Source organism: Gavialis gangeticus, unplaced genomic scaffold (genome assembly GCF_001723915.1).
Source record: "Gavialis gangeticus isolate Ggan-Ray unplaced genomic scaffold, GavGan_comp1, whole genome shotgun sequence".
Taxonomy (NCBI): domain Eukaryota; kingdom Metazoa; phylum Chordata; order Crocodylia; family Gavialidae; genus Gavialis; species Gavialis gangeticus.
Window position 1 is genome coordinate 218,584 of NW_017729005.1, and position 14,244 is coordinate 232,827.

Here is a 14,244-nt window from a genome sequence, read left to right on the forward strand (position 1 = left end):
CCCGACCCCCCGCCAGGGTGGGAGAACAACAAAAAACCCCAAAAAGAGAAACGGGACTCAAATGAGTCCAGCCAGGTAGGCATCCAGCCTCTTCTTAAAGACCCCCAGGGTAGGGGCCAGCACCACTTCCCTTGGAAGTTGGTTCCAGCTCCTAGCCGCCCTAACTGTGAAGTAGTTTTTGCGGATGTCCAATCTATACCTCCTCTCCATCAACTTGTGCCCATTATTCCTTGTTATGCCAGCGGGCGCTAAGGGAAACAGCATCTCCCCCAAACCCTTCTGGTCCCCCCTAGTGAGTCTATAGACGGTCACCAGGTCCCCCCTCAGCCTTCTCTTGTGGAGGCTGAATAGGTTCAGGTCCTGCAGTCTCTCACTGTAGGGTCTGCCCTGTTGATAATTAAGATAATTAAGATAATTAAGGTTCTGGCTATAGATACTTTGGTTTGTTTAGTTATATGTAGAACAAGGAGTTCCTGATATTTTTTTCATGTCCTGGGCCTGAGTCTTCTCCCATTTATACTACAAGGAATGCTTGAATCAGTAGAATTAAACCTATCCAAGACCAAAAAATAAAATTAACCAGAAGACCATAAACCATAGTGTTTCTAGCACACTTGATTTACTAAACAAAGTACATTTGAATCTTTTCAGCATGAGAACATAACCGACACCAAAAATGAACAGCAGAAAAAAGAAAACACATTATAATTTTGGTGATCCATATAAATTAACTGACTCTTACAGATGTGACAGGATATTTGGAGAGATTTGAGGGTTTACTTCCCAGAATGTTGAAAGAGTGGGGAGGAACTTTTTTTTTAATCATCCAAATTCCTGGCTGAATGAATGTTTTAATGGTGCTGGGGCTATGTGACAATATTAATTGTAATGAATGTTTGGGCATATCCTTCTCCTTTAAATAAACATTTTTTGCTTTAAATTTGAATTGCTTATAGAAAAAAAAGTGGAAAAAATGATTTACCATTAATGTTCATTTTTGCACTTCTCTGTGCTATTCCTTTTTTACCAAGAGAAGGCCCTGTTGTATTTCTAACAGAAGTTATGTAAAGTATCACTTTACTCATGAGATTTCCAGCTTTTTTTTTTGACCTCAGATAGTGTGGACAAAGTTCAGCCAGATGAAGTACAGAATTTACCCAGGTGTGTCTGGTGTATGTTTAGCTTCTGTGAAGCCAGCTTTCTGGCAAGAGTCAAATACTTGTAAGTAACAGTAATTGGGAAGGCAGGTCCATCAGGACCAAAAATTAGCAAACAAAAACAACAGCTAGGTAGTTTGGAGCCTGGTTGTAGCAGAACGTTATATTTTTCTGTCCCTCTTCATGGTGACTCCTATATATTGCTTCCCATGCTTCTCCATCCATGCATACCTGTCTCCAGCCCTAGGAACTCTCTTGCTCCTACACCTTCCTCATCCTCCTGCTGTCTTTTCTTTACACTTGCAATCACAACCTCAGTTGTGTTTTCTCAATTTTCATCTGGAGCTGCCTCTCCAGGATAAAAGTACTAGAAAGTCCTGTTTTGCTACCTTTCTATTCACTGTGGCCTGATTTCTCCAGATTAGGGTACCAGGCTTCTCTTTTCTCTCCCCTCCTGGCTACTGCAGTTCCACTTTCCCACACTTCAGGTCACAGTTCCAGTTATGCTCATTCCATCCTTGTACATGTTATTTATTTTCTTATCTTTAAAAGATGACTCTGAAATTGTGGCTTGCTCTAGATTTTAAATGGTGACATGGAATTTTTGAGGTTTTATCGAAAATGATGATGCTGAAAATGTGTGGGTTTATATTTGGTTTTGCTGAGAATGGCTAGCGTTTCACAGTTTTATGTTTTCTTTTAATGACAGGATAATTTAAAATTTCACCTCAAGCTCTTGATTTTTTTAAGGCAGCCCACACTTGTTTCCATTTATGATATAATTGTGACTTGTAGGCTATTTGTGCATACTGTTGTGTATGATGATAAAAAGAAGTAATTTCTCTAGACCTAGTCTTGATCTGTTCCTGAGTGTAGGCTGTTCATGGAGAAAAGAAAAACGGTCATGTTGAAGGGTGTCTGGATTGTGAGTTTTGTTTGTCTGATAATAGTGCCAGAACTCAATTGTGAAATTGGATCTAAGTCCAGACTTGCAGCCCAGCTCTCTCCCCCTAACTTCAGTCAAAGTTCAGAGTTGTACAGATCCAGCAGTTTGGTTCTGGTCCATCTTTCCTTTGTATACGTGAGAGAGTAACCCCAACAAAAGTAGATAAATATTCCTAAGATTTGTTTACAGTGGTTTTTATCAGTGGGCCTCAAACTTGATGTAATTAGGCCTAGTTTACCTAGAGGCAAAATGAAGATAAGAGAAGTGAATTGATGTGTTCATCACTACCCAGCTAGTTAGACAGAGGTTCAACTAGAACCCAGCCTACTGACTCCTAGTTCAGTGCTTTCTAGCCGGGTGCCCATTACTTCTAATTAAATCATAAAAGATCATGAAAGATCGTAATCGTTCTGTTGCCATATTACAGAAAAGCATCTCAGAAAGGAGATGGGTTGGATAAATGTCCTGTTCCTATCACCTGGAATATAAAAGCATGAATAAGTTATTGTCGTTCATTCATAAAAATATATCCCTTCATTTGACCCATCACTCACTCAAACTTTGGCACAAGAATCTTAGTATTTAGTCAATGTGGAGATAGCAAGTTCTCTTCTTGCTAAATATACATGCACCGCACAGCAATTCCTAGGACTGTTTTCAAAGAGACTTCTCAAAATATTCTTAAACTCAGCTGTACCCAGAAGTTTGTCTTGAACTGGAAATGGATAGATCTGCCAGGAAATGCTTGCAAGATGAAGCCTCAAAAACACCCAACAATCTGATGAAGGAACTGGAGTAGACAACTTGTCTGGAGAGAAACCAGCACTCAAAACAAGGGTTAGTCTTGGGTCACCACTGCATAGTTTGCATCAGAATGAACCTTGCTGGTGTCCTAAATACACCCCCCTTATCATTTTACCACTTGAAGAAGGTGATCCTTCTTCCTAAATGGCAGTGTTGCATATTCTCACAATATTTTGAGTCCCACAAAGCATTTTTGGTTGCTTCTTTTCTTTGGTTGCTTCTGTTGCAAGAACCTCTGGATTTCTGGTTGGCCTGGAACTGATGCTGCAGTTAGGAATTCAGCCACTATGAGTGCATCTACACATGCTATTAAGGCAAAAATAAAAACTTTGGCGCAGTTTGCACCAGAGACAGCTGCTCCCGGCATCTACACATGCACCTAGGAATGCAGCACTTTGAGCTAGGGTGGAGCAGCCTGGGCCTGGCAGGGGGCCTGGGGTGTTATCCCCAGGCTCCAGGTGGCAGCATCAGAGCTGGCTGGGGTACAAGGGTGGTAAAGTGCCAGGCTAGGCAGCCCCTGCACTTTGACACCCTCATGCCCCAGCCAGCCCCAGTCACCATCTACATGTGTGTTTCATTGCAGTTAAGTACTTGGTCATAGGATAGTACTGTCTCTGACAGTACTATCCTATGATGGAGTTAATTTACTGCACCCTAATACTGGCACACATGTAGATTGTGACACTTTACTGTGGAGCTAATTAGTCAACTCCACAGTAAAGCACATGTGTTGATGCACCCAAAATATTGCTGTTGGCACCTGAGCTACAGGTGTTGGGTTGCAGCTGCCACCAGCACTGGCCATTGTGCTTAGGGTATGTTTGGGGAAGCAGCTGCTATGGGAAGGGCAGAGCTGACTTGGGGGTCAGGTAGATCCATATAGAGATGCACTGGCAAAAAGAAGTGAAGAGCATGGTGAGTATGGAAGGGAAAAGCATGCGTCAGAGACAAAGCTAAGATAGTGTCTGGAAGCTAGCCAGATCCTATCAGTCACAAGTAAGAGAATGGTTGTACATTTCATGTTTGCTTCTTGAAACATGCATGCACTCAAAGGTGGTTCCTACTGACAAGTCTTAAGAGAGAGAAAGAAATAGACCCCCCCAAATAATTAAAATAATAATTTTCCCAAGATTTGTATACCCATCTGTCTCCTGATTTTTGTATTTGTAAGGCTGGCAATACAGAAGCATTTAAGGTACACTTAAATTTATGAATTATTGATAAATGGTAAGACATTTTTCACTCATTTCAGACTCAAAGAACGTGTTACAAGGACATCTGTAGAAGGTGCTATAGATGTTATGATTATGACCCATAATTGCAATCATAGTGACCCTTTCAACTCTTATGATACTGCTTCATTAGACACTGAATTCACTCATAAGAAACAGGCAGGCAAGGTTCTTTGAGCACATGTGATTTCTTTTATTAGACCAACTGAGTAGTTGGAAAAAAGTTCTTAGTAAGTTTTCGGGTGCAGTCACCCTTCTTCAAACATAGGGCGTTTCTGCTGGCATAGGAAGTCTCATAAGAAACACAAATTTTGAACTGTTCATAGCTAGCAATAAAAGAAAACAGCAAAGCTATCCTGCAGGAAAGCTAGAATGACGGCCTCAGGGAGCAAAATATTTACCAACACTTGTGGGAGAAGTTCTGCAGAGAAACTGCATACTTAGAAAAAGAGCATGCGGGGGTGCTAAAAGAAAACGAGCAGATGAACAACACAGCGACAAGGAAACGGTTACGGAAGAGGTAACGCTGCTGGAAAAAATAAGTCTTCTGAGCAATCCCCAACTTTTCTATGCTGCATACAGAGAACCAACACAGCATGGAACAGCACTTTAGTAGCTTTAGAGTGGGCAGGAGAAACCCTCAATCTCATCATGTAAATTATAACTTCCTGACAACAACCAAATTGACTGATCTTGCAGAATATATTAGGCAGCAGCTTTCAGGGTGACTGAAAACCGAGGAAATAGTTCTAATTAAATTCCTTAAAATACACAAAACATTAGGCTTTTCTGGGTATGAACCACATTTCTACTTTGTGCTACATAAAAAGAGGATTAAAATCAAGTCTAAATTGAGACCAGCTTCCAGCAAAGAGCAATTACCAAAAGGGCAACTAGAGTTTAATTTACATCTCCAAAAGATCCATCTTCCCTTTGGATACTGATTCTGAAGTCCTCATCAAAATAATCACCACCAAGCACCCGATCAAATGCCCCGCAAATGTTTTCTACTGACTTCAGTAGTTGTTGGAGCATTCCCTAATTGTCTGACTCTACTAATGAACTAATCTCATACACCTGGAACAAACAGGCTTCATGCAGGGAAGACCAGGCTCAGATTCCCTAAGAAATGCTCCAAACATATTCAGACAAATCACTAACTCAGCAGATGTGCAAACAGAGCTCTTGTCATGTCACTGGACACACAGACATGCACTGCTTCGGCTCAAAGATGACTTTGTTGTGTGGAGTAAATCTGTTCCAGAGACCAGGTGGACATTTTGGAGAATCAGGGTGCTAATTATCCCTGTTACTCTTTACATCAGCAGTTAAATCTCTTGCCAGTGTGACATTTTTTTCACAGACATAGGACATACATATATACATACATGCGTGTATATGTATATAAATGTGTGTGTATGTATGTGTACACACACACACGTGTGATATTCTGCTATTTAAGGAAAAAAGGAAGAGAAATAAAGGGAGTGGGGTGGCTGTGGATCTTAACAAGCAACCTAATACAGGAACTTAAATCTCTGGCTTAAATCTAATGAAATATACTGGTAAACCGTCACCCACTCTGGCGATCTTTAAAAAGCATCTTGATGCCCATCTTGCTGGGGTCATCTGATCCCAGCAGTCTTTCCTGCCCAAGTGCAGGGGGTGGACCCAGTGATCTGTAATGTCCCTTTCAGGCCCTAATAACTATGAAACTGTGAAAAGAGAAGCCACTTAAGTTCCTAAAATCTCAAGTTTTATAGCCAAGGATATTTTTCATATCTTGAAGAAATAATCTACCCTCAGGTTAAGCCCCTTTAAACAAACTACCACTTCAAACTATTTTAATACACACATCCAGTAAATCAGACTTTGCTCCTGACTTCATCCAGGAAACCATAGCTATATGGGAACAGGATAAACTCACTTAGATTTGAAACCTGAACAACCTAATTAATAACACAGACTTCAAAAATTAGACTTCTACATCATTCTTGTACTACAACAGAACATCACTTGCAAAGACCTGCAGCAATATTCAATCCTGAAAATAAATTGCATGAAAGGCTATTCTAAAGAATGAATACTCATTTTCTAGAGGCTCTGAATAGAATTCAAACCAGTCAGTATAAACAATGGAAAACTTGTTAGGAGGATGTCTTAATAACCTGCAAAAGGGACTCCTGTGCAGATTTTTTTCTAAAATCATAATAGTATTTATTGTTAGTACTGTGTCATAAAATGTGCTTGCTCAAAGGCATTTCAATCTAGAATACTAAGCCTTGCTATTTTGGAGGATATGGTAATAAAAAATAACTAGGTGTCCCTCCACACCCAATAAAAGTATGTAGCACTCAGACGATAGCAATTATAGTCCCTTTTTCTTTTTGAAACCACTGTACATATAGTATCTTCTTAATGCAATTGTCCTGTCAGGGTAAGGAAGCTGAGAGAGAAAGGGAGATGAAAGAATTTGGACAAGGCCACACAGCAAATCAGTGGCACAGCCAGAATTAAAACTCAAGACCTCCTAACTCACCAGTAAGATCATTCCTCCCACCTACACTACCTTGAAATCTGGGGAGAGCACCAGCAAACTTGCTCCCTGACAATGTGCAAGAGAGCTGATGCCTAAACTGAAGAAAAGACATATCTGCACTAAATTGCTTGTTTATGTTAATTAGTAGCAGAGAGAGAATACTGCTATATGACACAGCATGTGTCTATGAAATGTGAGAACTGTATCCATCTTATCTGTTACCTGGATGCTGGTCACAGAAATGCCTGAGTTTCTTAACACCCACAGGCTTGCCTGTGTAAGGAAGGAATTAAAACTGAGTAAAAATTTCTGGAAGTGGCCCACAATCTATATTTTGAACAGTATCCTCTTCCTGAAAGCCTATGACACTCTTTTCAGTCGTCTTTCCACTTACTCCATGCTGTGCCCCACTGCGTTGCCTTCTGTTAATTCTCATTAAATCTTCAGAAGAAGAACATAGTGCCTACCAGATTTGTAACCTAGCTACCCTTCTGATTTTTTTGAGGGGATGGGCTGGCTCTCTACTATATTCATGGCTTTTTCAAGTATATGTTAAACATACTTGGGGAAATTTTGTAGCCAGGCTGGAACTGGTGCAGAGAAATAAGAGAGGACTGCACCTCAGGCCATCTGCCTAGAACTCCATTTAATTCTGCTGCTTGCTCTGCTTACCATCATGGTTCAGGGAATAATGGTGCCACAAACAACAAAAATATACCTCATTGTACATATGCAGGTAAGGTTCTTTGAGTAGATATCTTTTATTGGACCAACTGAGTAGTTGAAAAAAGAGAGCACAGTCACCCTTCTTCAGGCATAGGGAGTTTCTGCTGGTCTCAGAGATCAGCAGAGACTCCCCATGCTTGAAGAAGGGTGACTGCAACCAAAAGCTTACTAATAACTTTTTTCCAACTACTCAGTTCGTCTAATAAAAGAGATCACATGCACTCAAAGAACTTAGCCTGCCTATGTCCTTAGACCAACATGGCTACAACCAAAAACCCAATCTCATCAGACATGTATTCCTGACTTTACTACTGTGCATGAGCTAAATCAGCTTTAGAGAGAATGAACATTAAGGGCATTTATAGATATGCTCTGGGAGTGGGGGTGGGGTTGGGTGCTTTAATTAGAGCATCCCGAAGAGGCACTTAAATTAGAGCAGCTCAGAGCACCACATGTATCAACATCCCCATGCTGAAAAATGGCAGCAGGGATGCTTGAAATAAAGCTAGTCGAATGAGCTGTAGTGAAAGCGCCCCCGCCACCATTTTCAGTGAGGGGATGCTGATACATGTGACACTGGAGTCTGCTGGAGTGTGGTAATTACCATGCTCCGGCAGACTTGATTAATTGAGTCTGCTCTGAAGTGCTGTAATTACAGGGCGTCAGAGCAGCCTTGCTGCACATCTATAGGAGCCCTAAATGCCCACAAATGAGTTTGTGTCATTTCTGGCATGCTTCTGCAGAGCAGTTAGGCATCTCTCTCTTCTTTTACTGTCAGACTGTTTTAGCTGATGCCCAGTGTCACTGTTCAAAGCCCTGGCTGCCGACAACTTGAAGCAAAACAGATATCCTCGTTGGTACATTAAACAATTATAGCTGTATAAGGCCAGAGTAGTGTCAAGCATTTTAGCAAGGATTCCACTGTGGTATGTTCTAAGGAAAGTGGGTACATTGATTTACTAAAGTATTCCCAAATAACTCTTAGAATTTGTAATGTCTCCTAGCTCACCACAAACAAAAAAGAAAAAAAAGAAATTGGTTCACCATCTTAAATCAAGCATCTTTATGGAAAACCTCTTCCTGCTTATTCATGTTTTCTTTCTATTTTTAGTCATTTAATGGCAAGAAACTCAGCAATGTATCCTATCAAAGCCTTGCTTGATCCCATGCCCTCTGACTTGAAGTGGTGATTCTAGGTATTAATGTGGGTTTGGGGGCTTTGTGACTTTTAAAGCATTTATTCACATTTCATCTTTCATTACTGAACATTCTTCTTTTGAAGCACTTCTCCCTTAGTGGAGCCTTATTTCATTCTCCCAGAGGACAGCCTCACACTTCACAGGATCTTTGTACTGCTGCTAGCTAAGGGACGTATTGTGCTTCCACCTGCTTTTGCGCACAAGCTGAACTCTACTTCACCTCTCTCAGCACTGAAAAATATCTTCTACTGCAATTCAGGCCCTTGGCAGTCTGAACTTGCTGTCACACCTTTGTCTCCTGAATAACAACATACAGCAGTATTAAATCTTGCTTAGTTTGAAATAAATGGAGTAACGATGAAGTCCTGGTGAAAAAATGCAGCTTATAGCTCTACAAATGGAGGCTGGATTTTCAATTTATTTATAAAACTAAGTATTTTTTTAAAGGTTTCTGTTTTGCTTCCCAGTTTTGCATCTGCATTTATTTCTAGGCCTAGAAATAGGTGTAAAACATCAGGTACTTGGGATAAAATCATGGGTTTATGAAATTGAATGGCAACCACCCGTTGGCTTCAGTCGGGCCAGAATACGAGCCTAAAACATGTTGAAGTATTTCCATTTTTGATGCTTGTTAACAAAACCCAAAGGGCTAAATCTGCTTTCCCCCATCCTCCCTGATCTTCTCGGCCTACTGCAGCGCTCTACCACCATCTAGTATTGGTCCATGTCAGCAACAGTGACACTGGCCCGGATGCCCTTTGCTGTGAACCAGTATGGCAATAGCTTTGTTCCTAAATTTTCCTCTGTAAAAAGTTGGCTATAAAATTCAGCAAATTAAGATCCTCTTCTTTGTTTGATTTACTAAGACATTTCTCTCCTCCCTTTAGTAAATAATGGCTTCATATTATAGTATCAACAAGTTAGAAAGTCTTCAGTCAAATATTACTCTGTGGATAAAGCTGTCTGTATTTCCAGTACTAAGAACTGACAGGTTTCCTGCCATCTAATATTCAGACATGCAGGCATCCCCACAGTGTCAGTGTGGAAACATCTGTTGAATGGATTTATTGACGAGGTCTTAGGTGGGTGGGGTGAGAGGCGGGGGTTCACACTGTTTATTGCAGTCCTGACCTAATGAACTTAATTTGTTGACAAGTTTCTCTCAGTGTCTTACTTGATCCCTTCTCACATTTCTTTCTACTGTGCTGTTTTCTTGGCAACAGCAGCTCCTGGAGCATCAGCGTATCCACCAGTTGCAAATGTACCAGGCTCAGATGGCTACAGTTGGCATGACAGGATTAGATAAACATCGGCCTGTTTCCAGGACCCAGTCTTCCCCTGCTGCTTCCACATTACCTCACCCAGCAATGGACCAGCCCATCCAGCATGTCTACATGACTGGTAGGACTCCCTTAAGACCACTTTTAATAAGCAGAGTAAATGCACTGTTCATGTAGGATCAACTGATTTAAATGCCTTGAATACCTTTTGTAGCAACACATTCATTTTTAGCCTCAATCTTAGTGAGTTTCATGATGGTGTATTGGCAGTAAGTCATCCAGTGTAGCTGATAAATCACAGGGTTAAATATTCACACAGTCATAAATTATTATCATTGACTTACTACAGCAGAATAGCAACAGGTGCATTCTTGGTGCCTTTAAGTCATTTATAATTTTTACTTTATTTCCCTATCCTCTGCCTCCTTTCTCTGTGCTCTTTTTGCAACGGGACTGCCAAAAAGAGACCACCGGTAAGTTGCAAAGTTGGAATAGAATATTCAGCATCTTCATTTGATTCCAGTGGGAATGGCATTCAGTATTGCAGGGGTTGTCCTTCCCTTTACCACTAAAGCCATGGCAATGCAAGCCACAAAAAGGACACCAGCTAGTAGGTTGCATCATCTAGTTATATGTGAAATGTGTGGATGGAGAGATTTTTTCTAGTTAGAAATCAACTATTCTAGATGTTCAAGGAGCAGCTCATATGTATATTTTAATCATGGGAAAATATTAATTTTGGGTTTTTTTAAAACAAATATATGTTTATTTTAATCACAGAAAAATGTGGATTTTGGAGGGGGGGTGTATAAATTAGAAAATTTGGGATTTTTTTGTCAGAGAAAACCAGGATCCCTGAAGGTGACATTGTTCAAGAGACAAAATTACAAGGTAATAAAATTTCTCCTCTAATGATACCGTAAGTTTAAGATTTTCACTCTTAAAGACTAAAAAGCTTGAAGGATGTCACAAAAGAAACAAGAAACTTGACAGTGCTAAGCATATGAACAGAGTTAGATCCTGAATTTATAGGATCTGGACTGAGATGTGCGCAGCATGAATACATACTAAGACATACCTGATGGGGAGCTGGAAAAATGCCTGTAGGACTGATGGGAAAACATGATGGATAGAACAAAGAGATGAAGTTGTGTGTAGATTGGCTAGACATAAGAAACTTGAAGAAGACTAGGACTGGCTGGGCCAAGACACTCTGGGGAGCTCTTGGTTTGCATGTGAAAATTCATGCAATACATATACACAGAGGTGAGGCATTGGCAAATTCTGATATTTTCAAACTTGTGAGTGTGCACCTTGGTAATCTTGAGGTTCTGTTAATATAGCATGTATGTGTGGAATGCATGTACTGTATACAGATATATTAAGAGAGAATATGATTTATTATGTCCAGGCTTCACCAAGACCCTCTCTCAGAATTTGATGTTACTTTCTTCAGATGTTTTTCTGTTGCACCTTGTTTTTCATTCCCACCCTACAAAGGTTTTTTTTCCCAATGTCTTATATAAACTGACCATATGGTTTCTGAATATTTCATCCATTGCAATGTTCTTTGGAATTTATAGAAATGATTTTTTACTTTCCAAACTTTAATAGAAAAAATAGACCCAATTTTCCTTTTAGAGCACCATAGGTCAGCAGTTCTGAATTGCTGTCATTTGAGGATATGCCTAGATAGTACAATGCAGTAAAGTTTAGGGATACCTGAACTTGATCTGAACAAATTAGTTCAGGTAGAGGATGCAGTCTAGGCACGTTAGTGCAGCACTCTCCCAACCTATTTAGGGTATTAGTAGGGTATACTAGCCTATGAATAGCTCTACACTGGGTACTTCTACAATCACTGCATTTGTGCTGTATAGTCATGCTCTGAATTACGCAAGTGTGAAACTGATGAGAATGTAAATTCTTGTCTTTATTTAGAAAGGATCTAGTTTTGCAAGTTGAAGGTGCTTGTGAGGTCTGGGGGGCCTTATGGGTAGCACAGCCTGTCAGGTAAGTAGCCCCTCCCCTCAACTCATCCGCTACAACTTTGATGTTAAGTTATCAAGAAAGGGGGGTTCAGTGGAGATCTTCTTGGAAGGGCTTCCTGACAATGGCTGTACTCACGATTGTTTGGCGTGACGTTCCACGGGGCTCCTCCTCCCCTACACCCCACCCACTCACCAACCCAATAGGTGATTGTGTGATGGTGGTTTTGACCCCGCAGGCTTGCCCGCAGCCTGCTTCAGGTGCGGGGGGGACCCATGTCCAAGTGGGCTCCGTCAGCTGTTGTGCTTCCGACCTTGATGCCCCACCCTTCCCTCTCTCTCTCTCTTTGATTTTTTTTCTCTTTCTTTTTCTGTTTTCTTCAGAAGAAATGTTCTCCTGGGGAGGAGAGGGATGTGGAGCTGCCTCCTTTCCCCCAGCCTCCTACAGGGGGCTCAAATGCTTCCCCTGCTCTACCTCTTACAGGGAGCTTGAACGCTTTCCCTGGTCTGTCTTCCGCAGGGAGCTGCAGTGCTTCCCCTGGTCTGCCTCCTACAGGGGGTTGAAGTGTTTCCCCTGCTCTGCCTCTGGCAGAGGGCTCGAAGATTTCCCCTGCTCTGCTTGCTGGGGCTGCTCCGGTTGTGCCGCCTCTCTTCCCCACAGGAGCCTCAGCACATCTCATGTGCTGCCCACCTACTCTCTCTTCCTCTGGCTCCCCCCTCCCCACAGGGTCTGTTGGGGCTTTTAAACTTCCATGCGGCAGCCGTGCCGGCCACCGAGATTGGTCCAGCTGTTCCCCCACACAGGCAACAGCTGATTAAACAGCCAGCATAACGCTGGGTCGCATGGCTGTGGCTGCGGTCCTGGTTCCTGTGCTGCCGGGCTGGCAGGAGGTAAGTTTTTCCCACGGGGGGTCTGTTCCAGGGTTTTGGGACCCACAGAGCTTGCTTCCACCCCTTTGAAAGCCTGTGGGGGTGTGTCGCCACCACAGACCTCCCCCCTTAAGTTGCCTTGTGGTGTCTGGACTCTGTGCGCGGCGTTTTGTACAGCCTGATGTTCTTCTTCATGAATGTGGCATGGCCCCTCTTCTGACTGGTCTGGACTTCCCAGTCTGGACAGAAAATCAGCCACAAAATTATCTTTGGCCGGGCAGTGTATAACTGTAAACTTGAAAGGCTGTAACGCCAAGGCCCAGCAAGAGATTCGGGCGTTTACACGTTGTTTTTGAGTTAACCATTGTAGTGGGGCGTGATTCGTCACTATTACGAATTCTCTTCCCATTAGGTAGTACTTGAAGTACTCTATTGCCCAGTGTATTGCCAGGCACTCCTTCTCAACCATAACATACCTGGTCTCAGTACGACTGAGCTTCCGACTGGTGAAGGTGATCAGGTGCTCTTCTTCCTCACATTTCTTCAGTAATACCGCCCCCAGGGCACGGCCTGTTGCATCTGTCTGTAAAATAAAAGGGGCATCAAAATTAGGGGTGTGCATAATGACATCATGGCACATTGCCTCCTTCAAATCTTTGAAGCTCCTCCTCATATCTGGTGTCCATTTCAGTGATGCTGTGGGGGCTCTGGCCAACGCATCTGTGAGGGGTGCGGAGATTATGAATTATGAATTGCAAAATGCGGTAGAAACCATCAATAATAATTAATGAACCCCAAGAAGGACCGTAGTTGTTTGCGGGTACGCGGTTCCTGGAATTGTTTTATGGCTTCACTCTTATCGGTCAGAGGACCTATTGTTCCCCGGCTTACCCAAAACCCTAGGTATGCTGTCTTTTGTCCCGCTAGCTTGCATTTCTTGGGGTTGGCGGTTAGTCCTGCTGCTCAGAGTTCTTCCAGGACAGCTCTCAGGGCTTTGAGGTTTTGGTGCCAATTGGGAGTAAATATAATTGTATCATTGATATATGCTGCTGCATACGATGCGTGCAGTGCCAGCAAGGTATCCATCAGCCTCTGGATGGTGGCGGCTGTACCATTGAGGCCAAAGGGCATCCGTATGAACTTGACTAAGCCCCAAGGGGTGCCAAAAGTGGTCTTGGCACAATCCATAGGGCTCATAGGGATCTGGCAATACCCTTTGGCCAGGTCGAGCATAGATATGTACTGCGCTTCGCCAATCCTCTTGATGAGTTGGGTATTATGTGGCATAGGGAATGCATCAAAGGCCATCAGGGCATTTAGCTTTCTAAAATCTATACACAGGCGCAGTGACCCGTTGGGTTTGGCCACTGACACAAAGGGGCTACAGGAAGGTTGAATAATTCCCTGAGCCTGCATCTTCTTTATCTCCTGACGTATTTCCTGGTGCCAACGCTGGGGTATCAGCCACCACCTTTCCCTAACCAGTGCACCGGGCGGGGGGGG

At 42.4% G+C, this 14,244-nt stretch overlaps 1 protein-coding gene across 1 annotated transcript in view; it reads left to right on the top strand.

The window, feature by feature from the left end:
- The window catches only part of HDAC9 (histone deacetylase 9), a 493,669-nt gene that overhangs the window by 207,713 nt on the left and 271,712 nt on the right, over window positions 1-14,244 (top strand). The window contains exon 13 of the mRNA XM_019508553.1: window positions 9,827-10,004. Coding sequence (XP_019364098.1) covers window positions 9,827-10,004 — 178 coding nt within the window. The remainder of the gene's footprint in view (window positions 1-9,826; window positions 10,005-14,244) is intronic.